We start from the raw sequence: 27847 nt of genomic DNA, 5'->3' as shown, positions 1-27847 counted from the left end.
GAAAGGCTAACATCCATGATTAACATTGCCTGCAAACACTTTATGTGAATTCCAGAGGATACAGGCAAGAGAAAGTATCAGAACTGATTCACAGGATGGCATACAAGGCCATGCAGGGTGGCTTCCTTTCTCTGCTATCTACCCTAAGGCTGCCTTCTCTTAGACTGATATGGAAATCTCAGTGATAACAACTCAATGCTCTCTTATTATGAGCAGAGTGGAGTTATCTGGAAAATTCCAAGTATCCTAGAATGCTACAGGATATGTGCAGAGTAATAGTTGCAGGGATATAAGAGGTGTTCCCGGAGACAAACTCTGGGAAGGGGGAAGAAAGGCACATGACCCTTTAGGCATTGTTGCAGGTAGAGGGGGCAGTAGTGACTCCATACTTTGTCTCCTCTGTGATTTGGTACTTTGGACTATGCATGGAGAACTTTGTCAAGTTTCAGGATGGTCAGGGTGTTTCTGTATATTCCTTTGAATTAGGAAAATAGATTTCTTTTTCATCCTCCATATTCAAGAGTCAACATAACGTGGTTACTGTGGCCCTGCTGTGAGCCTTCAGGCAAACTCTTTGATGTTTTTGCCTCTGGTTGTTCATCTGCCAAGTGGGAATTTAAAAAGTGCTCAACTCATAAGGTAGTTGTGAGAATTAAAAAGATTTAATACATATATAAGCTTTAAACTGTGCCTGGCACATAAAATGCTCTGTGTATGCACTGGCTGTTAATAATATCTCTGAAATCCTTTTCTCCTCTGGGCTGTCTCTCTTCTTTGCCAGGACTACCACCATGGCCAAGTCAGGCTTTCATGACCTCTCTTTCAAATGACTTCCTCATTCTTGTTCTTATTCTAAGTCCATATCTCTTCTATTACATCATACACACTATTGCTACTCCAGTCTTCTAAGTCCACCTCTGATTTTGTGCCCCATCATTCAGTGGCCCTGAGGAATTCATCAGACAGAGTCCAAAATTCCTAGCCTTGATTTCAGGCCCCACTCTACTTGCTGGTCCTCATTCCATTTTCGAATCTTACATGCACCCTGTCTTCCTGTGGAACCAGGCTACTTCTCATTCTCTCTGCAAGTTATCCTCTACTGATCTCAACATTGTCTTGTTTTTTATACCTATGCTTGCCATCCTCTCCATTTGGAATCTACTTTCCAATTCCTTCTAGTCCATATCCTAGCCATCCTTCACAGCAAAGCCCAAATACCACCAAATACTTTCTCCATTCCAAGACCTTTACTGATTCTATCATTTTACAGTTTCTTTGTTCTTTCTGACCACTGGCAAACTTTATCTTTTTGGTTCATTTTGTTGTTAATCCTGGTTTATAGTTATTAACTTATATGTCCCCTATTAGCATGCTTGACCAAGTCTGTCAGATCCTTTTATCAAGTCTGATTCCTCACTGTATCCTAATCAGGCCTGTTTCCACCCCCTACGCACAGAACAGTCTCTCTACAAACATGAATGGAACATCAAGTCATTTGCTACAACAACCCAATCTTTTCTGTGTCTTATCCTTTCTGTGACTTACTCTCAGTCACTTTACTGCTCCTTCAAATGAGTACTCATGAAGATATTTCAACTCCAAAACAGTCCTGTTATCCAGAAAAAGAAAAAAATAACACAACACGCACAGTTGATTCCTTAGTGACAGATTCTTAAGAAGGAGTAATGAAAAATATCTGGAGTGCGGTACCTTTGTACCTGGTCACAACAGCTGCGTTAATGCTAAGAGGCTCTTGGAAGGTGACAGTGAGGGATGTGCTGCTGGTTACCATGAGGCAGACATTGGTGGGCACCTCAGGGGCTCCTGGGACAAAAGAGAAACAGGGATCATAACATATCAAATCCTTTTCAAAGAGTGTTCCTGCTTTTTCAGAAGAACACTAAACAGTTTCATTAGAAGTCCCATGGGGTTTTCTTTTGTTGCTGTTGATGATGATGATGCCATTGTGTTCTTATCTAAGCATTAGAACATTTTCTGAAGGGATAAATGATACCAGTGAAACCCTCCCCAGGAACCTTACCATCCCCATATGTGACTGCAATAGATCAGTAAAGGGAAGGGCAATAAGTGACAGCAGGCTCCTATACAACAGAGGCCCTTACATTTCAGAAAGTATTTCCATATATATCATCTCTGTGGCATCCTTGCAGCCCTATTGGGTAGATAGTAATAGCACCTCCACTTTTGGATAAGGTAACTGTAGCCCACAGAGGAGATCAGGCTCCTTGTTAAGGAACACAGAGAAGAAACACAGCCAAGAGCCTGTGGCTTCAGCTGTCTAACTTGGGCTCTGGCCAGTATACAGTTCTAACTTACCTTACTCTTCAACAGTTCCCATTACATCAGGCAGTGTGTTCTGAGAAAAAAATGCATGGACAGATGTCAGGCCCCCTAGCCTCAGGTTTTAAAGGATTGAAGATGGTTTTAGATACTCCTTAACACCCTGAAGCTGTTTTATAATTTAGAAAATTATAAAAAAAATAGCATCAAGCATAAAAATAGGTCTATTTCTAGTGTTAATCTGTCCTAAGTGAGGCATAATCATAAAACCATTTATGAAAAGCAATTGCTAAATATTTTTTAAAAATTCCACATATCAGCATAGCTGAAGGTTCTTGATGTTGGAAGGACCTTTCATTAATGTATCTCTAGTAATTTGCTTCAAGAAAAGGTTAGGCCTAGATTTGGTACTTAATGCACAGTACTACAACAAAATTTTTACTGCCTTTGGTCCTTGTCTGTATCACAACTAAGGTTTTTGCAGCCAAGGTAGAGAATTTCCAAGTGAATGAACCAACATTTCCCTTATATTTAAAATTTCAAGTCTAATTTTTGGTTTAAATAAATCGTCTAGAATGATATTTAATATATCACAAGTGTTTGGATTTTACTTTTTATTTTTATAACAGGGGCTGCACATAGCAGTACTTTCAATGCTAATGAGTATGATTCAGAAAGAAACCCTTTAACAAAAAGAACTGGTAGAGAGAATTGACGTGTAGACAAAAGCATAATTCATGGGTTGATGGACTGTCTTTCTCTGTGGCCTGTATTAACTGAAGTTCAGTTTATTGCTCTATATAAAAAAATGCAGTAGAGAGTTGAAAACAACTTAAACTTCAGCTTGAAACAGAAACTAGACAAACAGGCAAACAAATATTTTTCCACCTCCACATCCCAAAATATAGCCACTTAGGCCACCAGACCATCCAGGTCATTAGGCATTAGGGCGTAGCGGGTGGAAAGTGCTAGATGAGTGCGACATGGTAGAGGGAGGCCAGACACACTGAGGCCTCATGGCTGTGGTCAATGAACCTATCAGGAGCCAGGAAATCAAGTAAGACAAAGACCCTTTTACAGCCGCCCAGAGCTCTTGCTCCAAATAGGCTGACAACGACCATCCATGACCCTGTAGAGTTGGAATAAAAATCAGGAAAGAAGGTCTGGCTGTCTCAAACCAAAGTTCAGTCTAGTTAAATGTCGAAGTTCTCTGCTAATACTCACGGGCATGTTCGAAGCCTGTTTTCATACGTCTATAAAGCCGATACTTCCACTCCCAAGCTTTCAGCTGTTTCTCCTTCTCTGTGTTGTCCAGAGTGAACCCTTCATTCTCCACCTGAGCAGACAGTTCACTCACTCTCTCCTGGGCTTCCTGGACTAGTGTATTGAGATGCATTGCTCGGCTTTCCAGGCTGACAACTAGATGGAAAGAAATGAGATGGGATGAATTTTTCTTTCTGGGGAAATAATGTTTGGCAGAGTCTATTCTAGGTTTTTAAAAATTCCTGGGAAAAGGAATTCCTGCATTTATTGGTAGCTATCTTATTATGATAAGGCCTAATGAGTGACATTTACCATCAGATTAAGTGATAAATTCATTAAATTAAGATGTTCCCTTTGCCCTCTTTTCCCAAGCACCCAATTAATGGCTTAACATAGTAAATTAGAACTCTACCATAGAGTATCCAAGAAGACTACTTCACATCTTCATTACACACATTTGTTTTCAAGACTTTTGCAGGAACAAACACTTAAGGGCAAAATTTCTCTATAGGGCCAGAGAGACCCTCAGAAGAGTTATCCATTAGGCAAGTCACATTCTACTAAAGTTACTTATTTATTTTGGTTTAGTAGAACCAGATTTAAATTTTCTGCTCTTGTCACATTCTTTCCAAAATATAGCATTTTTTTTACATATGTGTTTTCTACACATAATTTTTTTTAACCCATTTACTTATTGCCAACAAAGCATACCACTATTGTTGCTGCAATTGAACTAGTGATTTCTAAAGGCTGGATGACTTGGGTGGAATCATATATTGATCTTTGATCAATTTTTATCTTTTCAAAAATTTTATTTTATTTGAAAGGCAGGAAGGGGAAGACAGAGAGACTGATGTACACACACACAGGGAGTCAGAGATCTTCTGTCTACTGGTTAACTCTCCAAATGCTTGGAAACGCTAGGGCTGGGGCCAGGCTTAAGCCAAGATCCTGGAACCCAATCTGGGTCTCCCATTGGGTGGCTAAATACTTTGAGTCATCATCTGCTGCCTCCCAGGGTATGGATTAACAGGAAGCTGGGGTTGAAGTGGAGTAGCTGTGAGATGAACCAGTCACTGCATTATGGGATACTGGCTAAGCAGCTTCTTAACTGATACACCAAATGTTTACTCCCAATTATATCTTTGACTGTGGTTTGATCATAGGGGTGCCTCCAGAGATGACAAGAGGGTATGCTATACAATCTTTTCTTGTCCAGAGAGGTGGTAGAGCTTTGTATTTCTATTGTACCTGATGCATGATTATCATTTGATGTACATCATACTGTTTACACGACCCAACCTTGTGTGACTGAATGTTCATGCCAGTGATAGATCGTTTCCTGTTCTTGGACTAAGCTATGGGGTTGCTTCTTGTGATCTGTTCTTGGCTCTTAGTGAGGACTTGCCTAGGTGGTCACCTGGTCACTTCAGAGCGATCTCTTCTTCTTAGACATAAAAGAGCAGAGAGCCTCAGTATGGGAATGTTGTAGAGAATCTCATAGATCATGAAGCAAATCAGAATCAAGGTCTGCCAATCTGTTGCTGAAATCTGTCACACTCCCTGTGACCAAAACAATATTTCCCCCTGGCGGGTGGCTAAGAAATCCAACCATTTCATTCTTTCAGTGAAGAGGGAAAATAGTATGAAGATAATTCAAGTGAAAATTTGTTAGGTGTATTTTGAAATGGAAATTAGGTGGTTATATATTCATATTCTCTGTGTTCATAGGCATGTTTGCATTAATTACAGGAAATGAATACTAATTTATTATTGCCCCTGCGCACCATCAGTCTCAATTTATTTACAGATGAGGTCAATGAAAAATTAGTTGAGTCTTTTTTTCTTTTTCTTTCTTCTTTCTTTTTAAAGTCGCTGTTTAGAACACTCAGCACTGTGTTTTGCTGCAGATTTGTCATGGTTAATGAATGTTGCTGTAGCAGTCAATCATGTACTCTAAATACTGTCACACATTTTTTTTTAAAGCCTCAGTCATGAGCCATGACAGAAAAATAAACAAATAAATATAAAGCTAAAAAACTCTTTCACTGAGCAGCTACACTATGCAGAATCCCCCCGGGAAGGCTAAGGGAGGCCAGAATAAATGATACTGTAAGTGCTGTGGACGTAGGGAAGCAATGATGGCGTATAAATGTGGAGGTTCTGGAGAAAGAGTACACACACACACACACACACATGCACATACACACGCATGCGGGCATACACTCCAGTGGAAAAATTGGCAATATTAGTAGCCTCAAGGTGCAATTTCCTGGAGCAGTGAGATTGACAAGTCAGTACTAAATGCTGTTAATTTAACTAACTTCAGATTAATGGTAGAGTCTGCTATGACTGAAACGCTCAAACACAGTCTCATTATAGCCTTGCTGGGAAGGTCCTAAATATAGGCATTGACAGTTTAAAACAAATTCGTATACATTTGTGTATTTTTAGACATAGGTTAGGCGTCAGAGTTTGTGTCACAGTTTTCAGGTTGATTAATTGACCCAGTAACTGCATGCTCTACCCACTGCCCCCCTCCTCCTTCCACTCCAAATTATAGAGAAAATGGGGGAATTGTCCTTGTTAAGTTATTCAGTGAACCTTTTATTGTAAGCCTGATGTTTGAACTGCATGCATGCGTCAACACTTGGGTGATAGACACATGATTTATAAAAATAAATTTTTCTAATACTATGAAATCCCTCCTATTAATTTTTATATCCACAGCAGTTATTGCGGGTGTGAATTCCAGGTGGCATTTCAGATGGACAGCTTCTCTTGAGCTATGCTCAGCTCCCCGTGACATTTTTCCTGCTTTCCCAAGCACAACACATTTTGCTTCTGCACTTTCCCTTTCTTCTTAGGCTTATAAGTTGATGCAATTTGAGTTATGCTGGTAAAAGGGTCCCACCTCTCCAAGATAAAGTATTTTGCTTCTCTTCACAGACTGACAAGAGAGCACCATAGACTTTTATAGCCAGGTGAGCTTTCCAGAGTTATTTAGATCCCTAGGATACCAAACCCAAAGTAATGGGTTGGTGATGGTGGATAGAGTCTGATACAGGGGGTTAACTCTGAAACCACAATATGAATGAGACTTCCTGGAGTATCAGATTTTACATTTGAATTTTGAGGAATGATTCTTATTTAAAAATTCAGTACACTTATTCTGGAAAAATTTTCAAAAATCTGAAGGTTTTTTAAAAAGAAATTTCAGAGAAAAAAATTTTTTTTCAGTTTCAGGCCCTGGGTACCCTTGAGACAACACTCATTTGCCTCTGTTGTTAGAGGTAAATGCATGGATGAGTTGGCAAGGCACTGACTGAGCTGGTTTTCAACCATTTCACCAAGTAATTCTTTTCCCAGTGGAGTTTTTTAAAGAGCTTAATATAACACTGTGTTTTGAAAGATCTCTTTTGTCTACCAAACCAGCTGACTTCTAAAGTAATCACACTTCTTCCTCACTGCTAATAGAAGTGTCTGTCCAGAATGAGATAATCAGCCTAGCAAACTGGGTTAATATCATCTAAGCAGAGGCAAGTAAATATGATAATTTTATTTGACTGTAATTTTATCCTGAGTAAGAGTGTGATAGGGTCAGTTTATTGACACCCTGGAAATTGTCTGGGAATCTCATTTCTATATTTGCAACTTTAAAATGGGAGACTTTTCAGTTAAAAAATGTAAAAAAAACAAAAACAAAAAACAGACCCAGGGAGGTAGGATGATGTATCTATGATTTTCTTTTTTCTTCTTCTTCTTTTTTTTTTTTTAGAGATTATTTTATTTGAGAGGCAGAGAGAGAGAGAGAGAGAGAGAGAGAGGTCTTCCATCCTATGGTTCACTCCCCAGATGACTGCAAGAGCCAGAGCTGCGCTGATTCAAAGCCAGGAGCTTCCTCCAGGTTCCCACTTGGGTGCAAGGGCCCAAGGACTTGGGCCATCTTCTACTGCTTTCCCAGGTCACAGCAGAGAGCTGGAAGTGGAGCAGCTGGGGCTTGAACTGGTGCCCACACGGGTTGCCTGCACCGCAGGCAGTGGCTGTACCCGCTATGCCACAGCACCAGCCCCTGCATGATTTTCTTAAAAACATTAAATAGTTCAGTGAACTCTGTCTAAGCTGAATGAATGCAAATTGATCTAGTATTTTTATATAGCAGTTTTCAAGCTGCTGTATATTTGGCCCAAGATTGGTGAACTCACTTTGACTGACTTGTTGGACGTAGACGATAGAAAGGCTATGTCTGTTTTCTGCAATTCATTTTCTTTGGGTCCAATCCTCTTTCACTTCCACTTGCTGGGTGTATTCCTCTGGAACCTAGTGTTCCTGATTGCTTTGTAAAGTTGGTCTTTTCTCTCTGCACTTCTTCCCTTCTCCAGCCAAGTATGCAGCCCTCGAATCCGCTATAGCCAGCATAATAGAGAGACTGTGAGTGTAAGCAGTCAGGTTGGGCAAGACCACTAAGCTGCTCCTGAAGCAGTCTCCTTGCTATTGTGTTTAATTATCAACAGCATTGCTACCACCCAGGGCTTCTGAGTTTTTTTTTTTTTTAATAAGACCTGCCCAGCTAATTAACGATGGGCTGGGGGTGAGCTAGGGTGGGAAGGTAATTGTTCAAAGAATACAATTACAGTTACTGTTCAAATCCGGAGATAAATAATGGTCAGGGACTGAATGAATTTTCTTCTTCATCAGAATCTAATCTTATGGATTGGCAAATAGTTCATTTTGCCTTTGCCCTTCCACTTGTTGAATTGGGATATAGTTGATAATTGCTTAAAATTTGAAAACCTGAGGGTAAATATGTCAACTAATTTTAGTTTTTAATTGAGGTGTTTATGGAACACATTGAGAAAAATGAAAACACATGAACCCATCACAAGTTCTTCTGCAATATAGAGTGTCTTCACAAGGCATATTATGGAAATACATATTATGAAAAAACTATGCATGACATCAAATTTGTTTTGTACCAAAACAAACATCTTTTAATTCCATTTTTCCTTAACTTTCTGAAATACCCTAGTATTTACAAGTGTGCAACTGATAAAATATTTAAATTTTTTTACCAGAAAAATTTTTCCCCCAGAATTATATTTGCTTGCTGTTTTGTTTTGGCCATTTACCAGGTAGTAGGAGAAATGTTTTAAATGTGTTATTCTATTTAATGCTCAATAATTCTGGATAGGTTGTGTAGTAGCCAGCCTCTAAGAGGTCCCAGTGACCTTTGTGAGCTGGTGTTCACGCCCATGTCACACTGTACCAGGAAGGAACTGTATGATCAACAGGATTCAGCAGAAATGACAGTATCTCACTTTTGAGATTTGGTAATATGAAACATTTTTGGTTCTCTTTTGGTTGGTCTTTATCTCCTTCCTTCTCTCCTTTGTTTCAGATCATTTTCTCTGGGGAAAGCCAAGTGCCATGTCATAGAGCAGTCACATGGACAAGCCCATGTAGCAAGAACTCAGGGCTCTTGCCAGTAGCCAGCTGAATAAGCTTGGCTATGGATGCTCTTAGTTAATCAAGTCTTAAGATGACAGCCATCTCAAGGTCTACTCTGAGCCATAACTACCCAGCTACAGCCAATGCCAAAAACTACTGGAGATACAAGTTTGTTATCTTCAGTTGCTAAGTTTTTGGGTAATTTGTTTCATAGCAATGTGTAACTAATACAAGCAGACACAATTATTATCTCTGTTTTACAAGGGAAGAAGCTGAGGCACAGAGAGGTTAAGGAATGTCCTATAGCTACAAAAAATCATGATTAGATTTGAAGCTAGAACTTTCTGAATCCATAAATTTAACTTTTGCCCTATACTAAGTAATTTAAAATGTGCACCAGTATTTTTTGTTTTGTTTTGATATGGTGGCTGTTGTCCTTGGGTTAAAACTGATGGGAAAAAAGTACGGATGCCTCCAGACCTATAGCAGTGGTGATTTTGGGGCAACCTGGAAAAGTTGGGTGAGCATTAGAAGACACTTTTCAACTTCATCTCTAATGTTTTAATTTTTTACAATAAGAATATATTCTGTGTTGCATGTATATTTAAAAACAAAAGACAGGAGAGGAGGAGATTCTGCCATTTGCAATAAAATAGGTGAACCTGGAGGATATAATGCTAAGAAAAATAAGTCAGACACAGAAAAATAAATACTGTTTGATCTCACATATAAGTGAAATCTAAATTAGTTAAATAGAAACAGAATAGAGAAGTGTTTGCCAGGGGCTGAAAAATGGGAACATAATATTCAAAGGATACAAACTTTCAGTTGTAAGATGAGCAAGTGCTAGGGATATAAACAAGTGCTAGAGATATAATGTGCCTCATAGGTGGTGATAGACATGATAATTAATTTGTGATGATCAGTTCACAGTGCGTGTGTGTGTGTATATATATATATATAAAATCATTGCCTTGTACATCTTGAATGTATACAATCTTTATTTGTCAATTAAATATTGTATAATGTTAAAAAAAAGAAAAAAAGAAAAACAACTATGCCCTCTTGAAGAACCAGTGACTGGAACTTAGCCTGTGGCCATCTGATATTTAATAATTATTTGGAAACATTTTTTAAAAAGGGTCAAGTCACTCAATGCTTAGTAAAACCATTCCCTTCCTAAGAAATAATGTATTCACACACACACCCTGCCCAAGAGAAGCAGTGTTGGGATTCATTCAGTAACCATTGAGTGAGTTGCTGGGGATTCAGTGATGAATAAAACAGAAAGAGCTTGCTCTTGAGGAGTTGACATTCTAATGCAGTGGCAGCAGAAAATAAGCAAATCTCAACATTGAGAAAAATAGTGGTAAGAGCTATGCAGAAAATTACAACAGAGTGATGTGATTAGAAAGTGACTGTTTAGACTTAGGATTTGGTGACCAGAGAAAGCCTCTCTTGAAGATGTCTCAGTTAAGCCAAACTATGAATGCAAAGAGGGAGTTGGTCCTGTAATGATCAAGATGAAAGGCTATCAAGCATTTTACGTAGGGGGAACAGCTAGTAGAGAGGCCCTGTGGCAAGAAGGTCAGCAAGCTCAAGGAACAGAGTAGAGCCTGAGGTGAGTGATGGATACACAGTGAAGGAGACGAGGTTTGAAAAACTAGTTTGTAAGTCAGGGTGAGAATTCATACCCCTATTTTAATGAAGCATATAAAAATATTTGAGGCTCCTTTTAGAGACCTACTTAAAGCTCATTCTTTACTTATTTTTAAAGTTGCAAATCTCTGTCTTTTGAGGGTGGATTTAATTTCAGGAAACCTCTTTAAACCATTTGAGGCTCATTTTGGTTTACATAGAGAGTGATGGTGCTAGGCAGTGCTGTTTTGGAACAAAAATCAGATATGACTTTAAGCAACGAGTCAGATTTTCTCATAAACAGACTTTGAAGACAAATGCAAAAGTGTTTAGAGCAATGGCAGCAGTGTTGGAGTAAGTGTGGGGTCTCCCAGGAGGACTATGTTGAAGGATAATATTCACTTGGCATGTTTGTTTACATAAAGCCAGTTTCATTAGTATATAGTCAGCCCTCTTAGTCCTGGCCTGAACTGGTCCCAGCACCAACACGAACCCTTGTCTACTGCAGAAACTGGAGGTACATCCTCACAAGGCTACTGTATGTACCATCCTCAAAATGACAGTAACTTTGCATCACATTTTATGATATAATTGAACATAGTGAATTCTGGGTGCTACTATCCTGATCCCCAGGCAGTGTCTGAGAGAAGGTGAGAGAGAGGAGTTCATCAGGAAATGTAGAGGGAGAAGTTAGGGTCTGCAGGGATGGGAGACGATAGCCAAAGGAAAGAGCAGAAAGACCAAAACTGAGGTGTATTCTGCTCTTACAGGTCACATGATTAAATAATATGAAAATAAGAACAACCAGGTTACTTCTACAACTAAATTCTGCACCAGTTCCTGGAAAACAACAGCAGCAGTGGTAACAATGAAAGGTACCCATAGTCTAAGCTACTGGAAGACTTAAACAGCTTTTCCGTATATTGCAGGTGTATGTGTGTATGCATTAAAACTCAGTGCCTATGACTCAGTGGCATAAGATGGGCCTGTCATCAAGACTAGCCTGAAAACTTCTTAGTACCAACCATGTGTTAGATCCTCAGGTCAAGGAATGAAACAAGAATCATGTGAATGACCACAGTTACACATTGTGTAGGTATCTATAGAGAGTTTCTTTACTGCTTGTAGAGTCTTAATGATGCCAAATCAATAGCAGTATTAAGAAGGGCAAGGCCCTCATGGACAGGTCAGAAAAGTCCTTCCAGAGATTGCAGGTAAGATATAAATTAATAATTCCAGGGTGGGGGTAGGGTTTGAGTTAGGAAAAATGGGGAACAGTGTTTGGGGGCTTCTCAGATAGCAGCTGTTCAGTTGAGCATGAGTCACAGATATTCTATGGTGTCTCTTAATGTAGGCTTTCCATTTTGTAGTCCTTTTAGATTCTGTACCTGCTGTCTAAGCTCAGTACACCAGTCTGCAGGAAGTATTTTTGAGACTCTACTTCAGTAATTGTTGCTGTTTTCTTCTATAAGGAATAAGTAATTGTACTGCCTCCCTAAAGGTAGGAAGAACAGAACAAAGTCCTTGAATAAAGATATCAAGTTCATTCAGTGATTAAGCTTGGGTGCTGGATATGCTTAACCTCAAGTCAGTGTGAAAGTTTGGGTGTTTTCTTTGTATGAATGAGGAGATGTACGTGGTTGAGTTTCAAGCCATGTTGATAAAGATAGCTTTGTGACTGAGGGTAAGAGACTGGAAGACAGATATGACTAATACAACGTAGGAGTAATTCCTTAAATTCATCTGTTCTGATTCCTTATAAGAAATGAGAATTACAGAGGGCTTTCTTCTGCATTGTGCTAGAATCCTAAGAATGAATGCTGGTCCTATTTAGAGAAAGCAATACAGAGGGAAAGAAAGCAAGAAGATTGACCATACTGGAAACTCTGTACTCTACTCTGGAACACTTGAAGTCATTAGAAAGCAGATGGGTAGGAAGGGAATAAAGGAATTGGGCATTTATTATTTAACAGCAAGTGTGATAAAGTTTTTCTGTTAATACCAAAGCATTTAACAGAGATGGTATGGATTCAAATCATGGCACCATCACCAATTAGCTTTGTAATGTCAGATGAACTTTTGACTTACTCCAGTTTTTTTCACTGACAAGCCAGTTATTAGAGTCAGGTGAGATAATGCAGCCCAAAGTTTTGTTTTACAGTGTAAAACACTCGAAGAACTTATGTCCCCTCATTGTTTTTCTTCTCTTACATCCTGCCTCTTTAGTTTCTAGGGAGCAGTTTGCAGCAGGTGTTTGCTTATCTGGTCCAGGCTGGCCAATCCGTTTTTCCTCTCTTGCTGGCTCTTACTCATGCACAGAAGCAATTCTGCTTTCTTTCTACTTGATATATAAAGTGAATTACAATTCCCTGGAAACATTATGCTCTATCCTACCTCTCTCTGACAGAAACAGCAGCTTAGTGCACAGAACAGAACAAAGAAAAACACCACAGGATTCTAGCAAATAGTACAAAGGGGAAGATACAGGGGCCTGGTGGGCATAGCCTTCCATATTGGTTATTTGGAAAGACAGGGAGTTTGTGCAGTAGAATCTCAGGTATTGGCACTGCAGAGACTTGAGTTTGAGTCTGTGATATCTCTATTCATTTGCTAGGTGTGTAACCTTTTGTCAATCACTTCGCCTCTCAGAATCATAAATTCTGTATCCTCAAAGTTTAGAGTTAATACTGTCCTCCAGGTTAGTATGAAAACTAGAGATAATGATTGTGGAGACAACATAAGCACACAGTCCTGCTCTTTTTACATGCAGGAATCTATACATGGTACTATCTCTTTGACTTTGTGGGTGGTCAGAGTGACTCAGGTGTCCTATTTCCTGGAGTTGAAGCCTGGGGCTATCCCCCACTGTCAGTGTTTCTTTACAGCTTTGTGATAGTAACATGGTTATCATCTCAGAGGGAACCAGGAAAGCAGAGATCTCTTGAACAACTTTGCTTTTGGTTTAACTAGGTATTTAGTACTGGAGTTCTTTTATGGAGATTTCATTGTGCACAAGGGGACTTTGGGAGTCTTACTGTTTGCAAGGAAAAGGCAGGATTCTTTGTAGCTTCTCAGGTAGGGAGGACTAATGTTTCATCCAGCCCAGTTTAGGATGGCCGTGGCAACATGTGAATGAATGGTCTCCTTGTTCTTACAAAATAGGGCCCATTCTGCATTCTCCATGTTCAGACCCTCTGATTCTCTCTCCACTCCTCTCTCCCTGGATCTTTTGGGTAGAAGTTATTGCAAAATAAATCAAAAGACAGAAAAGATGCCTTTTCAATTTATTCCAACCTGATATATCTACCCCTCCAAATCTTCCAATTCCACTAAAAAGGGGCAACACTTTGTGGCACTCTTTTGAGGAGCTTAAATCCCTCCTCTCTTTGACATGGATGTGTTGAGCCTAGCATTTTTAAAATAAAGAGTTTTCTGATACAAGGATCTGCCTTGGTACCTAGTCTTTGGGTGGTAGTAGTTTATGAAATGTAGGAGCAGAAATGTGACCTCTAATTATATATTTGCTTGCTTCTCTTTAGCCTTCTGAGTCTCACCACTTGGAAATAAGTGAATCAGTATTAGTGAAACTAACATTTTGAAGAGTTTACTTTTTTCTTTTAGGAAACATAAAAAACTGTGGCTCAGAGCCATTGTGGTCTTTGGGTCAGAGAGTTTGCACCAAGAGGAATGTGAGCACCTACCTCATAATGTTGTGAGGATTAAGGGAGTCAATACATGTAAAGTGTTCCAAATAGTGCCTGGCACAGGGTGACTGCTGTAGGATACTATCCCATTCACTCATGGGCGGGATCTTCCGCTGGCCCCAGGGCACCACCCCCTCCACAAGCACTATCATCTGCTCAACCTCAGAAATACATCCAGAGAGAAAGCAGACACAAAAGACCACATCTTATATGATTCCAGTAAATTAAATGTCCAGAATAGGCAAATCTATATTAACAGAGAGTGGATGAGTGGCCTTCCTAGGGCTGGAAAGAGTGGGGATTTTAAAAAGTATATAACTCAAGGGTATAGGGTTTGTTTTTTGGAAGATGAAGTTCTAAAATAAAAATTCTGTGTATATGTTAAAAATCATTGAGTGATGTACTTTACGTGGGTGAATTGTATAGTATGTGAGTGGTATCATAATAGAGCTATTAAAACATCCAGAGTTTTAACCATTGCTTAACATGAGTGTCATGCTAGTCCAAGAAACTGGCATCTCCCTCCTGGATTCCTTACATAGTCTCCTAACTGGACTTCCCAATCTCAGAAGTGTATTACCCACAGGATATGCATTTTTCTGTGTAAAGCACAATATACCTGCCTTGACTGTTTTACCACTTCCCTTTAATACTCAACAATCAGAGTTAAAATCTTACCATAGCCTCAAAGTTGTGCATAATCTGGTCCTAGTACCTTCTTCCTCAGCCTCCACTCTCCTCTTTTCTATTTTGCTTATACCATACTGGCTTGCTTGCCCTATAGCATACCAGTTCATTCCTGCTGGTTCCAATACCTGAGAATTTGCTCCCCCTCCCCTTCTTGTGACCTGTTGTGTTCTCAAAGATCATTGAATCATAGAAGCTCTTCTTGCCCACCTCTTTAAAAATCATCCCTTCTCCAACAATGTCTAGCTAGTGATCCATCTTACTTTCTTTATAGCACTTATCAATTTAGTTGTTAATATTTTACCTATTTCTTTGCTTATTGGAAGTCTCCCTCACTAGTAGGTAAATTTTAGGAGAATAGGGCTTTGCTCTTATTCACCAGTATATTCCTAGCACCTAGAACAGTGCCCTGCCCTCAGGGTTTGTTGAGTGAATGAATAAATGAAACAAAGAGATAAAGCCACCACATTGGCTGCAGATACAGAGACACAAACACACATGCTTATCATGCTCACTCTTTTTCCTATTAAACTTCCAAGTCTAGGACCTCTTTTGGAGTAGCTCACCTATTTTGAAGTTGAGAAAATATTTGTGGGAGTGGAGAGAAACAGGTATTTGACTTAATGCTTAAGATGCTGCACAGGATGCCTACATCCCATATTGGGAGTGCCTGGTTTAAGTCTCAGCTTCTTCACTCCTCCAATTTAGCTTCCTGTTAATGTACACTCTGGAAGCCAGCAGTCCAAGGCTCAAGTACTTGAGCCCCTGCCACCCACGTGGGAGACCCTGATGGAGTTCCTGGCTCCTGACTTCAGCTTGGCTCAGCCCTAGCTGTTGCAGGTATTTGGGGGAGTGATCAGGAGAAGGAAGGTCTGTCTGTCTGTCTCTTTTTTTCTCTCTCTCTTTCTTTGAAAGTTTCTAGATCTCTCTGCCTTTCAAATAAAATGAAAATAAATAAAAACTTTTAAAAATGTCTAAAGAAGGAGTTCTTTGGGGACCTTTCTCAAAACCATTCAGCTTGTTCTACTTAGAAAGAAGTTTGATGTTTAGATTAATAAGCATGCTCATTATTTCCATGAAAGTCTATGAAAAGACAGAGGGTTTCAGAACCTATGCTTTGTCAGCAATTCCTGGTCTGAAGGTCAGCAGTGCTGTGTTGGTGGCATAAACCTGGGGTGCAGTTTTAATAGGACCAGTTTTTATTCTCAGGGTTACTTACAGTGTGGACTTTCTTGGGCCCCTGTCCTCAGAAGAATCCTAGCGATGGGCACATTGTTAGTCATGATGGCAATATCCAGGGGGGTCAGCCCCTCACTGTTAGGTGTGTTGAGATCTAGTTCTTCTGCTGTATACTGATACAGGAGGATCTGCACAGCATCAATGTCCTGCTGTTCGACTGCCTCAAACATGGCTTCATTGCCCTGGAAATTCTGGGGAAGCAGAGTAGAAGTAGGTTAGTGAAATTTCATAGAACAGTGTGAATTGACAGCTTAGCTATTTTGAATTTTAGAGACTGCTTCAGGGACTATATGATATAACTGTAATTTATCCCAGGGACTCCAAAGTATGCATTATGTAGATCTGCCTCCCGTTCTTTCTAATGAGCACTGAATATTAATAAATATTGTGTCACTAAGACCATGTATAGCACGGCTAGTTATAGTTAAGGGCAAAAATGAGTTTTTCTCAACCAGTCTTGCAGAATACTATTTGATAGACAATTAAAAGGTATTCTATGAAAAAAAAAAAAAAAGCATGTGGTCAAATAAATTTGATAAACATTGGATTAAACCAAGTTACTCCATGGTTTTACTGTAAGAATTCTCAGGAATTTTAACCTTTTTAATATATATTTGATTACACTGCTTTAACTACTTTTGGAATACTGTTTTACAGTATTTGTGGAAATGCTGGCGTAGATAGCATTAGCAAAGATGCTTTCCATTATGTCTAGCTTGAAATTGAGAGCACACTTTCTCTATTTTCTCTCAAACCTATCTATTCTCTCTGTCTCCAAGTCTCCATGTCATCTTCCCTTGTCTGGATTGTGATAGTGACCTTTTGCTGCTAGTCTTGGTTCCTCCAGCCCATGCTACATACTGATACAAGAGTAATCTTCTTGCAATATACATGTTAAGGGGCCAGCGCTGTGGCGCAGTGGGTTAACACCTTGGCCTGAAGTGCTGGCATCCCATATGGGCACTGGTTTGAGACCCGGCTGCTCTACTTCCCATCCAACTCTCTGCTACAGCTTGAGAAAGCAGTAGAAGATGGTCTAAGTCCTTGGGCCCCTGCACCAATGTAGGAGACCCTGAAGAAGCTCCTGGCTCCTGGCTTCAGATCAGTGCAGCTCCGGCCGTTGCAGCTGATTGGAGAGTGAACCATCGGATGAAAGACCTCTCTCTCTGTCTCTCTCTCTTTCTCCTCCCCACCTCCTCTTTCTGTGTAACTCTGACTTTCAAATAAATGAATAAATATTAAAAAAATATATATATGTTAAGTGTCACTTCCTCATTTACAAATCTCTAATAGTTCTACCTGTCAGCAGTCTGCTGGCCACATTCTTAGACTTTTTGGTCTCTAACTCCATACCTCTTCAATGCAGAATCCTAATCACTGAACACCTGGCATTTTTGAGCACTGAGGTTTGGTGCTGAAGAGAGCAAAAAATGCAATATTTATAGAATGCTAAATCACCTACAGGAAAAATTGCTAAACACTTATGGTTTTTCTGAAAAGTTATTTCAAAGGATAAATACTAAACCAAAGCAAAGAGATCTGGAATTCTCTCAAATACATGTTTCTGGAGCTTATGAGAGACTTTAGGAAGTTTGTGGTCATGGAAGACTTTTCCATTTTTTGGTGTCTTCTAGTTCTTTCCTTAACATTTTGTATTTTTCATTGTAGTATCTTTCATGTCCTTGGTATTCACATCCCAAGATATTTAGGTTTTTTTAGTAGATATTATGAATGGGACTGATTTACCAAGTTCTTTCTCAGCTATGGCACTGTTTGTGTATACAAATGTGATTGATTTTTGTGTGTTGATTTTTATATCCTGCAACTTTACCAAATTCTCTTAAGAGTTCCAATAGTCTCTTAGTGGAGTCTTTTGGTTCTTTTATGCATAAGATCATATCATCTGTACACAGGGATCATTTTTTTTATTTCATAAATGTGAATTTACAAAGTGCAACTTTTGTATTGTTGTGGCTCCCCCCCACCTCCCTTCCTCCCATGGCCCTCCCCTCTCCCTCTCCCATCCCATCCTTTATTGAGTTTCATTTTCAATTACCTTCATATACTGGAGATCAACTTAGTATATACTAAGCAAGAATTTCAACAGGCTGCACTCACACAACCACACAAGGTATAGGGTATTGTTCCACTAGTAGTGTTTTTAAGTTTCATAGTAAAACACATTAGGGACAGAGATCCTACGTGGGGAGCATGTACCCAGTGACTCCCGTTGTTGATTTAACAATTGGCACTCTTATTTATGACGTCAGCAATCACCCGAGGCTCCTGCCATGAGCTGTCTAGGCTATGGAAGCCCCTTGAGTTCACCAACTCTGAACTTGTTTAGTCAAGGCCATATCACAGTGGAGGTTCCTTCCTCCCTCCAGAGAAAGGCGCCTCTCTCCTTAATGGCCTGTTCCTTCTGCTGGGGTCTTGTTCACCAGGGTCTTTCATTTAGATTGATTTTTGCCACCAAGTCATGGCTTTCCATGCCTGTGAGACTCTCATGGACCCTTTAGCCAGATCCGAATGCCCCAAGGGTTGATTCTGAGGCAGGAGTGCTGTTTTGGGCATTTGCCATTCTATGAGTCTGCTGTGTGTCCTGCTTCCCCCGCAGGATCATTCTCTCCCTTTTAATTCTATCCTTCATTATTTGCCTACACTGGTCTTATTTGTGAAATCTCTTCGACACATACCCTATCTTTTTGATCAGTTATGTATTTATACTTATCACTTTACCAAGTGTGCTGGCATTGGTGCCTGCCTCCTTGGTAAGACTGAGTTGAAATCCCCTGGCACATTTCTAGTTCCACCATTGGAGGTAAGTCCGAGTAAGCATGTGCCGACCTATATATCTCCTCCCTCTCTTATTCCCACTACTATGTTTAACAGAGATCACTTTTCTGTTAATTTTAAACGCCTAAGAATGATTGTGCATTGATTACAGAGTTCAACCAGTGGTCTTATGTAGAACAAACAGAGCAACAACACCACCACCACCAACAACAAAAATACTAAAAGGAATAAAATAGTAAGTTGTTCCTCAACAGTCTAGACAAGGGCTGGTCATGTCATTGTCTCTCATAGGGTCCGTTTTACTTAGCAACAACAACAACAAAATACTAAAAGGAATAAAATAGTAAGTTGTTCCTCAATAGTCAGGACAAGGGCTGATCATGTCATTGTCTCTCATAGTGTCCATTTCACTTCAATGGGTATCATTTTAGATGCTTATTTAGTTGCCATCGATCAGGGAGAACATATGATATTTGTCCCTTTTGGACTGGCTTATTTCACTCAGTATGATGTTTTCCAGCTTCCTCCATTTTGTTGTAAAAGACCAGATTTCATTGTTTTTTACTGCTGTATAGTGTTCCATAGAGTACATATCCCATAGTTTCTTTATCCAGTCATCCGTTGATGGACATTTAGGTTGATTCCATGTCTTAGCTATTGTGAATTGAACTGCAACAAATATTGAGGTGCAAATGGCTCTTTTTTTCTCCGCTTTAATTCCATTTGGGTAAATTCCAAGGAGTGGGATGGCTGGGTCCTGTGGTAGTGCCATATTCAGGTTTCTGAGGACTTTCCAAACTGTCTTCCATAGAGGCTTTACCAGTTTACATTCCCACCAACAATGGATTAGTGTCCCTTTTTCCCCACATACAGGGATCATTTGACTTCTTCCTTTCCCATTTGTTTCCCTTTCATTTCTTTTTCTTGTCCAGTGGCTTTTGCTAAAACTTCCAGAGCTATATTAAACAGTAATGTAAGAGTAGGCATCCTTGTCTGGTTTCAGATCTTAGCGGAAATGCTTCCAGCTTTCCCCCATTCAACATGATGCTGGCTGTTGGTGTGTCAAATATTGCCTTGATTGTGTTCTGTATTCTTTCTGTATCCAATTTGCTTATGGTTTTTGTCATGAAAGGATGTTGTATTTTATCGAATGCTTTCCCTGCATCTATTGACATAATCACATTTTTTTATTCTTGGTTAATGTGATGTATCGCTTTTATTGATTTGCATACATTGAACCATCACTGCACACCAGGGATAAAGCCTACTTGGTTTGGGTGAATGATCTTTCTGAAAGTTGCTAGATTAGATTAGCTAGTATTTGGTTGAGGATTTTTGGCATCTATATTCATCAGGGAAATTGGTCTACAGTTTTCTTTGTTGAGATTTATTTATTTATTTGAAAGTCTGGGTTACAGAGAAAGGGAGAGAGAGAGAGAGAGAGAGAGAGAGAGAGAGAGAGAGAGAACACACACTTCCATCCACTGGTTCACTCCCTAGATGGCCTCAACAATCAGTGCTGGGCCAGGCTGAAGCTAGGGGCCAGAAACTTCATCGAAGTCTCCTACATGGATGCAGGGGCCCAAGGTCTTGGGCAATCTTCCACTGCTTTCCGAGGTGTATTAGCAGGGGGCAGGATTGGAAGTGGAACAGCCAGGACTCAAACCAGTGCCCATATGGTTTGCCAGTTTCACAGGTGGCAGCTTTACCTGCTTTGCCACAGCACTAGCTCCAAGTTATATCTTCTTCTCATTTTGGAATTCAGCTGATGCTGGCTTCATAGAGGGAGTTTGGGAGCATTCCCTGCCTTTCAACTGTTTTGATTAGTTTAAGGAGAATCTTTAAAAGTTTGGTAGAATTCAGCAGTGAAAACATCTGATCCTGGGGGTTTCTTTTTTGGGAGGGTCTCTATTACTGATTCAATCTCTTGTCTTGGTTATTGGTTTGTTTAGGTTTTTTGTGTCCTCATGACTCAATTTTGGTACATTGTATTTGTCCAGAAATCTATCAATTTCTTCTAGATTTTAAGATTGCTGGCATATTGTTGTTTGTAGTAATTTCTGATAATTGTTTTTATTTCTGCAGTTATCTGTTTTAACATCTCCTTTTTCATCTCTCATTTTATTAATTTAGATCTCCTTTTTTTTTTTTTTGACAGAGTTAGGGAGAGAGACAGAGAAAAGGTCTTCCTTCCATTGGTTCACCCCCGAAATGGTCGCTATGGCCGGAGCTATACTGATCCGAAGCCAGGAGCCAGGTGCTTCTTCCTGATCTCCCACATGGGTGCAGGTGCCCAAACACTTAGGCCATCCTCCACTGCCTTCCCGGGCCACAGCAGAGAGCTGGACTGGAAGAGGAGCAACCGGGACTAGAACCCAGCAGCCATATGGGATGCCAGCGCCGCAGGCAGAGGATTAACCAAGTGTTGGCCCCTAGATCTTTTTTTTTTTTTTTTAAGTCCATATTGCCCAAAGCAATTTATGGATTGAATGTGATCCCAATCAAAATACCAAAAATGTTTTTCCCTGATCTGGAAAAAAATGACCTTAAATTCCTATGGAATCACAAGAGACCTAGAATAGCTAAAGCAATCCTCAACAATCAAATAAAGCTGGAGACATCACAATACCTGATTTAAAGACATACTGCAGGGTAGTTACAATCAAAACAGTCTGGTACTGGCACAAAAATAAACATATGGTCCAATGGAATAGAGACCCCAGGAATTAATCAATGCATCTACAACTAACTAGTCTTTGAGAAGTGAGCTAAAATCACTCCTTGGAGAAAGTACAGGTCTCTTCAACAAATGGTGGTGGGAAAATTAGATCTTTGCTTACAGAAGTATGAAACCAGGCCTCTACCTTACACCCTATATAAAAATCAACTCACAATAAATCAGGGGTCTAAATCTAGGACCTCAGACCATCAAATTACTAGAGGAAAACATAGGGGAAACACTATAAGACGTTGGCCTAGGCAAGGACTTCTTGGATAATACCCCAGAAGCACAGGCAATAAAGACAACAAATGAGATTATATCAGGCTATGAAATTTCTTCACAGCAAAGGAAACACTGAACAAAGTAAAACAACAAACAGAATGGGAGAAAATACTTGCAAACTATATATCTGATAAAGCATTATTATCCAGGATATATAAGGAGCTCAAGAAACACAGCAAAGCTGGCACTGTGGCTCACTAGGCTAATCCTCCGCCTATGGCGCCAGCATCCCGGGTTCTAGTCCTAGTTAGGGCGCCGGATTCTGTGCTGGTTGCTCCTCTTCCAGTCCAGGTCTCTGCTGTGGCCCGGGAGTGCAGTGGAGGATGGCCCAGGTCCTTGGGCCCTGCACCTGCATGGGAGACCAGGAGGAAGCACCTGGCTCCTGGCTTTGGATTGGTGCAGTGTGCCGGCCGCAACGCGCCAGCCATAGCGGCCACTTCGGGGGTGAACCAATAGAAAAAGGAAGACCTTCCCCCCCCCCCCCTCTCTCACTAACTCTGTCAAAAAAACAACAACAACAACAACAACAAAAAAACGCAGCAACAACAAAACATGCAATCCAGTTAAAAATGGGTTAAGGATATTAACAGGCATTTTTCAGAGGATGGAATACAAATGGCCAATAGACATGAAAATATGTGCAGGATCACTAGCAACCAAGGAAATGCAAATAAAAGCCACAGTGAGGTTTTACCTCACCCCAGTTAGAATGGCTATAATACAACATTAACAAATACTGTTGAGGATGTGAGGAAAAGGTGAGCTAATACATGGATGGTCGGAAGGTAAACTAGTACAATCATTATGGAAGACAGTATGGAGATTTCTCAGAAATCTGAAAATAGGTCTGCCATATGACCGGGCCACACCAGTACAAGGAGTTTACACAAAGGAAATGAAATTGGCATGTGAAAAAGTGATCTGTACCCCCATGTTTGTAGCAACTAAACTCAAAATAGGTAAGATATGGAATCAATCCAGATGTCTATCAACTGATGAATGGATAAAGAAATTGTAGAATATATACACGATAGAATATTACTTAGCTATAGAAAAGAATGAAATCCTATCTTTCACAACAAAATGGATGCAATTGGAGACCATTATGCTTAGTGAAACAAGCCTGTCCCCAAAACACAAACACCATGTTTTTCCTGACTTGTGGTAGCTAATGTACAAAGTAAAAAAACTGTAATGCATATGAGAAAAATTGACATTTTGAGACTTGATCATTGTTTATAACCCTTGTCTATACTCTTGAGGAACAGTGGTTTTTATATTGACTACTTGTTGAATTCTTTCTTTAGTGGAGGATTAAGCTTGTGATTTTAAGGTAAACTGAAAGTATGTCATTGTAAAAATTTAAAGAAAAATAAGGAAGGATAGGGGAGGGAGGGAAGGTAGAGTGGGAGGTATCATTATGCTCTTAAAAGTGTATATATGAAGGGGCCAGTGCTGTGGCACAGCAGGTTAAAAAGCCCTGACCAGGTTAAAAAGCACAGGCATCCCATATGTGCACCAGTTCTAGTCCCAACTGCTCCACTTCCAATCCAGCTCTCTGCTGTGGCCTGGGATAGCAGTAGAAGATGGCCCAAGTCCTTGGGCCCCTGCACCCATGTGGGAAACCCAGAAGCTCCTGGCTCCTGGCTTCAGATCAGCGCAGCTCCGGCCATTGCAGCCATCTGGGAAGTGAACCAGCAGATGGAAGACCTCTCTCTCTGTCTCTACCTCTCTCTGTCAGCTCTGTCTTTCAAATAAATAAAATAAATCTTTAAAAAAAGTGTGTATATGAAATACAGGAAATTTGTTTCCCTTACATAAATAAAATTTTTATAAGTTCATAGAAAATGGAATTAAAAGATAATCTTCTTGGATGGAAAGAATTTTGGAATTTATGCAAAGAGTCTTTAAAAAGTTCATAGAAAATGCGTATTGAGGAAAAATTTACAGAGCAAAATAAATTTTATTTTGTAATTCCATTTTCTAGGACTTATTGAAGCATCCTGATATTTACATTTCTATGTTGCATCTTCTCCAAGATTTGCTTAGTCTTTAAAAGTGATGAAATACTATTGATCTTGACCTAGCATAAAGATCACCTCATTATTAACGTGTAGAAAATCTTCAGGGACCAAATGTTTAAGTGGTCATGTCTTATTTTTAGTCTCATTAGAAATTGATTCTCCTTATTGTAGGCTACAGGTCAGCTTTTACTGTGTACATAATACAAAACTGGAATTTTAAGAAAATATGAAACTGTTGTACAAATGCTTGTTGTGACAATGGGGATCCAGGGGATCGAGTCATTTTGGTATTCAGTTCTCCACTGCAAGATAATCTGCTGAGTGGAAATGTGTTTTGTCTACCATCTGTTGAACTGAAGAGCCTCTGTGGCCAAGGCCACAACTTAATGACGGCCAAGCCTTTCCAAAAGATGAGTCTGAGATGAGAAAACACATTAGAAAAAGATGAGTTCAAGGTTAAAACTTTGCCTTTTCCACAATTCTGTGTTTGTTTTTGATTCTTATTATTTCTAATTTCTCATATGCCATGTTTATTGTTGCTCTTAAAACATTTCCTAACCCCATGCTTTCATTGGCAAACTCTGGCTTGCTTCTATCTGGAAAGGCTAAGGGCTCACCTATTTTCAGCTCAAATAAATGGTGTCATTACTCTCTGCAAAAATGCCCTTGCTAAGCATGTTAATATTATGGCCTCAGCTTTTCCTTAGGGCCAATATGAGAGACTGCTGGATGAAAACGTCTGTAATACCACCAGTACTGCTGTTTATACCCTTCTCTATTACATAATTCACCATGACATCTATATAGACCAGAGGACTTAGCAACAGGAACATACCCATTTCTGCTGATGGACAGATAGACTTTCAGTTATCAGCTAATGGGATTCTATAACCAATTGTTTCCTTTTTTGCCTTGACTGGGAACTCAAAGATAAACATAGCCATAAATTTCAGGTACTATATTTGCCTAGGTTTTTGGTATATCTATTTCTGTTCTCTAATATTTTCTTTTTCTAGTTTTGCTGGTCTCCTTTTCTCACTCATTAGATCTCTATATGTATGTATGTATTATGCTCTTTGCTTGGATTCTGTTTTGAATGCCTTTGGAAAGCATATTAGGTTCGTAAGTAAAGAAATAATACATGTATTATTACTTGAATTAACACTAGAGCTCCCAGAATACCTACTTATTCTAAGATTCCCTGTTTGTCAAACTGCTATTTTTGTGGGGTTAATTAAGGGAAAAGAAAGAGAATGAATTTAAGAGAAAGAGAAAGAAAATTTTATAATCACCCATTCTTCGCTAGCAATATAGATAAGAATAATTCTGGCTTTACCTGACTATTCCAGTATTTAAAAAATTTCAAAAGCATTAGCTTCAGACATAAATGTGGGTCATATTAAAAACAAATGTAACTGAACAAGTCAAACTGACACAAGAATAAAGAATTTAATTACCACTGAGGTCTTTCTGAGACTCAGCCGATCAGTTCTTGTTCTGAAATAGGCCTCATCAAATGAAGAGTGGCTCCCTTTCAGTTTCTCAGACAGATTCCTGTACAGGCGTTTGGCAGCATTGGGAGATGATGGGGCACTGTGTTTTTTTGACTGAGAAAGATGTAAATTCTGCATTTGTTGGGTCATTTTCATATGGCAGTTCCTAAGAATAGAAAAATCAGATATTGCATCATTTATACAACAGAACCTTAAATTGACAAGTAACTATATCATATCCAACAACCATCTGGAATCCTAATACAATATGATAGCTGGAAGGGACCTCAGAGACCATTCATACTATAGATGAGAGAGGGAGGTACAGGGGAAGGAAGCAGCTTGTTTATGGCCACAGAGCTAATTGGTGGCAGAAATGAAGTGACATTCTCTATTATTTAAACATATTCATTTACATATGAACATATATAAAGATATTCCAAAAAGTTCACAGAAAAATAGAAGATCATTTTGTTACAAAAAATTCAAAATCTATGCAGTTTTTTAATAATACTGTTTTCCATGAATGTTTTGAAAAGACTTCATATATAATATGAACCTCTCTACTCAGTCTTTTATCTCTATCCCAGTTGAGGCTATGTCTTAATTCATAACTTAGGGATCTGTTTCTCTTGGACATATGTAACTGGTTCTATTTGGCTCCTCCTGGATACTGGCCTCTTTGGGGTGGGTAAGAAAGTGTGGTTGCTTCCCTTGAGGTTGCAGTTAATTGTTCCTTTCATCGGAGACTTGATGAACTACCCTCATTTTAAGAGTTGGAAAATTTGTTCCCATAGGCCCATCCCTGACCCCAGGGCACTCGCAGCTGGCATTCTCCAAGTAGGACTTGGAGAGATCCAGAAACCTCTCTCTCTCTCTTTAAAGATTTATTTATTTATTTGAAGTTAGAGTTACAGAGAGAGAGTTAGTTAGTTCTTCCATCTGCTGGTTCACTCTCCAGGTAGCTGCAATGACCAGGGCTGAATCAAGCGGAAGCAGGGAGCCAGGTTCATATGGGTCTCCTACATGGGTAACAGTGGCCTGAACTCTTGGACTATCTTTTTCCACTGGTTTTCCCAGACCATTAGCAGGGAGCTGGATCATAAGTGAAGCAGCTGGACTTGAACCAGTGCCCATATGAGACACTGGTGTTGCAGACAGCTTTACCAGCCACACTGCAATGCTGGCCCCTCAGAAATCTCTTCACCAGGTCCCTTCCAATGTCACACAAGATACCATTTTCTACACAATCATGCTATTTAATAAACTATCTGTATTTTGGACATTGCTGTTGAAATACTGACATACTGATGCTACCAAGGCTGTGCTGCCAGGCATGTGAATGTGTACTGGATATACAAATGCAAGAATAAAATAACTAGCCCAAGCATTTCATGCAAAGAGTCTGCATTCCTGGTGCAGCCTCTGGTGTGCTTGGTCCAGGACTCTCAGGAGCTTACTTCTGGCTTTCCACAACCTCTCCTCAAATTTTGAATGGAGTCTTCATTTGTAATGCTGCCATTGCTACTTGGCTGTGACCTTTAGGTTGTCTATAGATTTGTTTCCAAAGATTGATTTATTTATTTGAAAGGCAGAGAGACACACAGGGAAGATGGAGGGAGACAGACATAGGAAACACCCCTATCTGCTGGTTTACTCCCCCAAATATCCGGAACAGCTGGGCTTGGCTGAGTTGGAGCCAGGAACATCATTCTTGTTTCCAACATGTACGGTAGAAACCCAGCCAGCTGGAACATTACTGCTGCCTTCCAGGATCAGCATTAGCATGAAGCTAGTGTCAGGAGCTCAAGCTGGGCACCAAACCAAACTACTCTGATGTGGGACCCGGACATCGTAACTGCCTTCTCTACCACCTGGCCAAATCCCTACCCCCCAAATCTAAATTCTTCAGCCTCATATACAATTGCTTATCTCTGCAGTCACGATTCCTATTTTACTTTTACCCATTATGTTTCAGTCTTTGTGACCTTCTTGTTGAAATAGTTGAAAGTGTTTCCAAAGTCTAGGTCTTTGCATGTATTGCTTTATATGTGCTCGAATTCTATCTCTGCCTCATCACCTTGGAAATGATTATTGATCTATGGTCAAGTTGTCTCTAATATTTCAAGGCTGGTTTACTGGTTTCTTTACTCATTCACTTAGTGTGTGCCTCTATCGTAAATATTGTACTATGATTCTCTGGCCTTCTGTCTTTCAGCTAGTCTATATATTATGTTAGAGTAAGGTCTG

At 39.7% G+C, this 27847-nt stretch overlaps 1 protein-coding gene across 1 annotated transcript in view; it reads right to left on the bottom strand.

Annotated features, from left to right (window-relative positions):
- ANKFN1 (ankyrin repeat and fibronectin type III domain containing 1) overlaps window positions 1-27847 on the bottom strand; it is a 173140-nt gene that overhangs the window by 129632 nt on the left and 15661 nt on the right. Inside the window, exons 2-5 of the mRNA XM_062216707.1 lie at window positions 25562-25763; window positions 16261-16471; window positions 3526-3720; window positions 1711-1824 (exon numbers count right to left, since the gene is read on the bottom strand). Coding sequence (XP_062072691.1) covers window positions 1711-1824; window positions 3526-3720; window positions 16261-16471; window positions 25562-25753 — 712 coding nt within the window. The 5' untranslated portion in view covers window positions 25754-25763. The remainder of the gene's footprint in view (window positions 1-1710; window positions 1825-3525; window positions 3721-16260; window positions 16472-25561; window positions 25764-27847) is intronic.

Source organism: Lepus europaeus, chromosome 18 (genome assembly GCF_033115175.1).
Source record: "Lepus europaeus isolate LE1 chromosome 18, mLepTim1.pri, whole genome shotgun sequence".
Lineage (NCBI taxonomy): Eukaryota > Metazoa > Chordata > Mammalia > Lagomorpha > Leporidae > Lepus > Lepus europaeus.
Note: the sequence above shows the minus strand (reverse complement) of the source record. Positions and strands in the feature narration are given on the sequence as shown.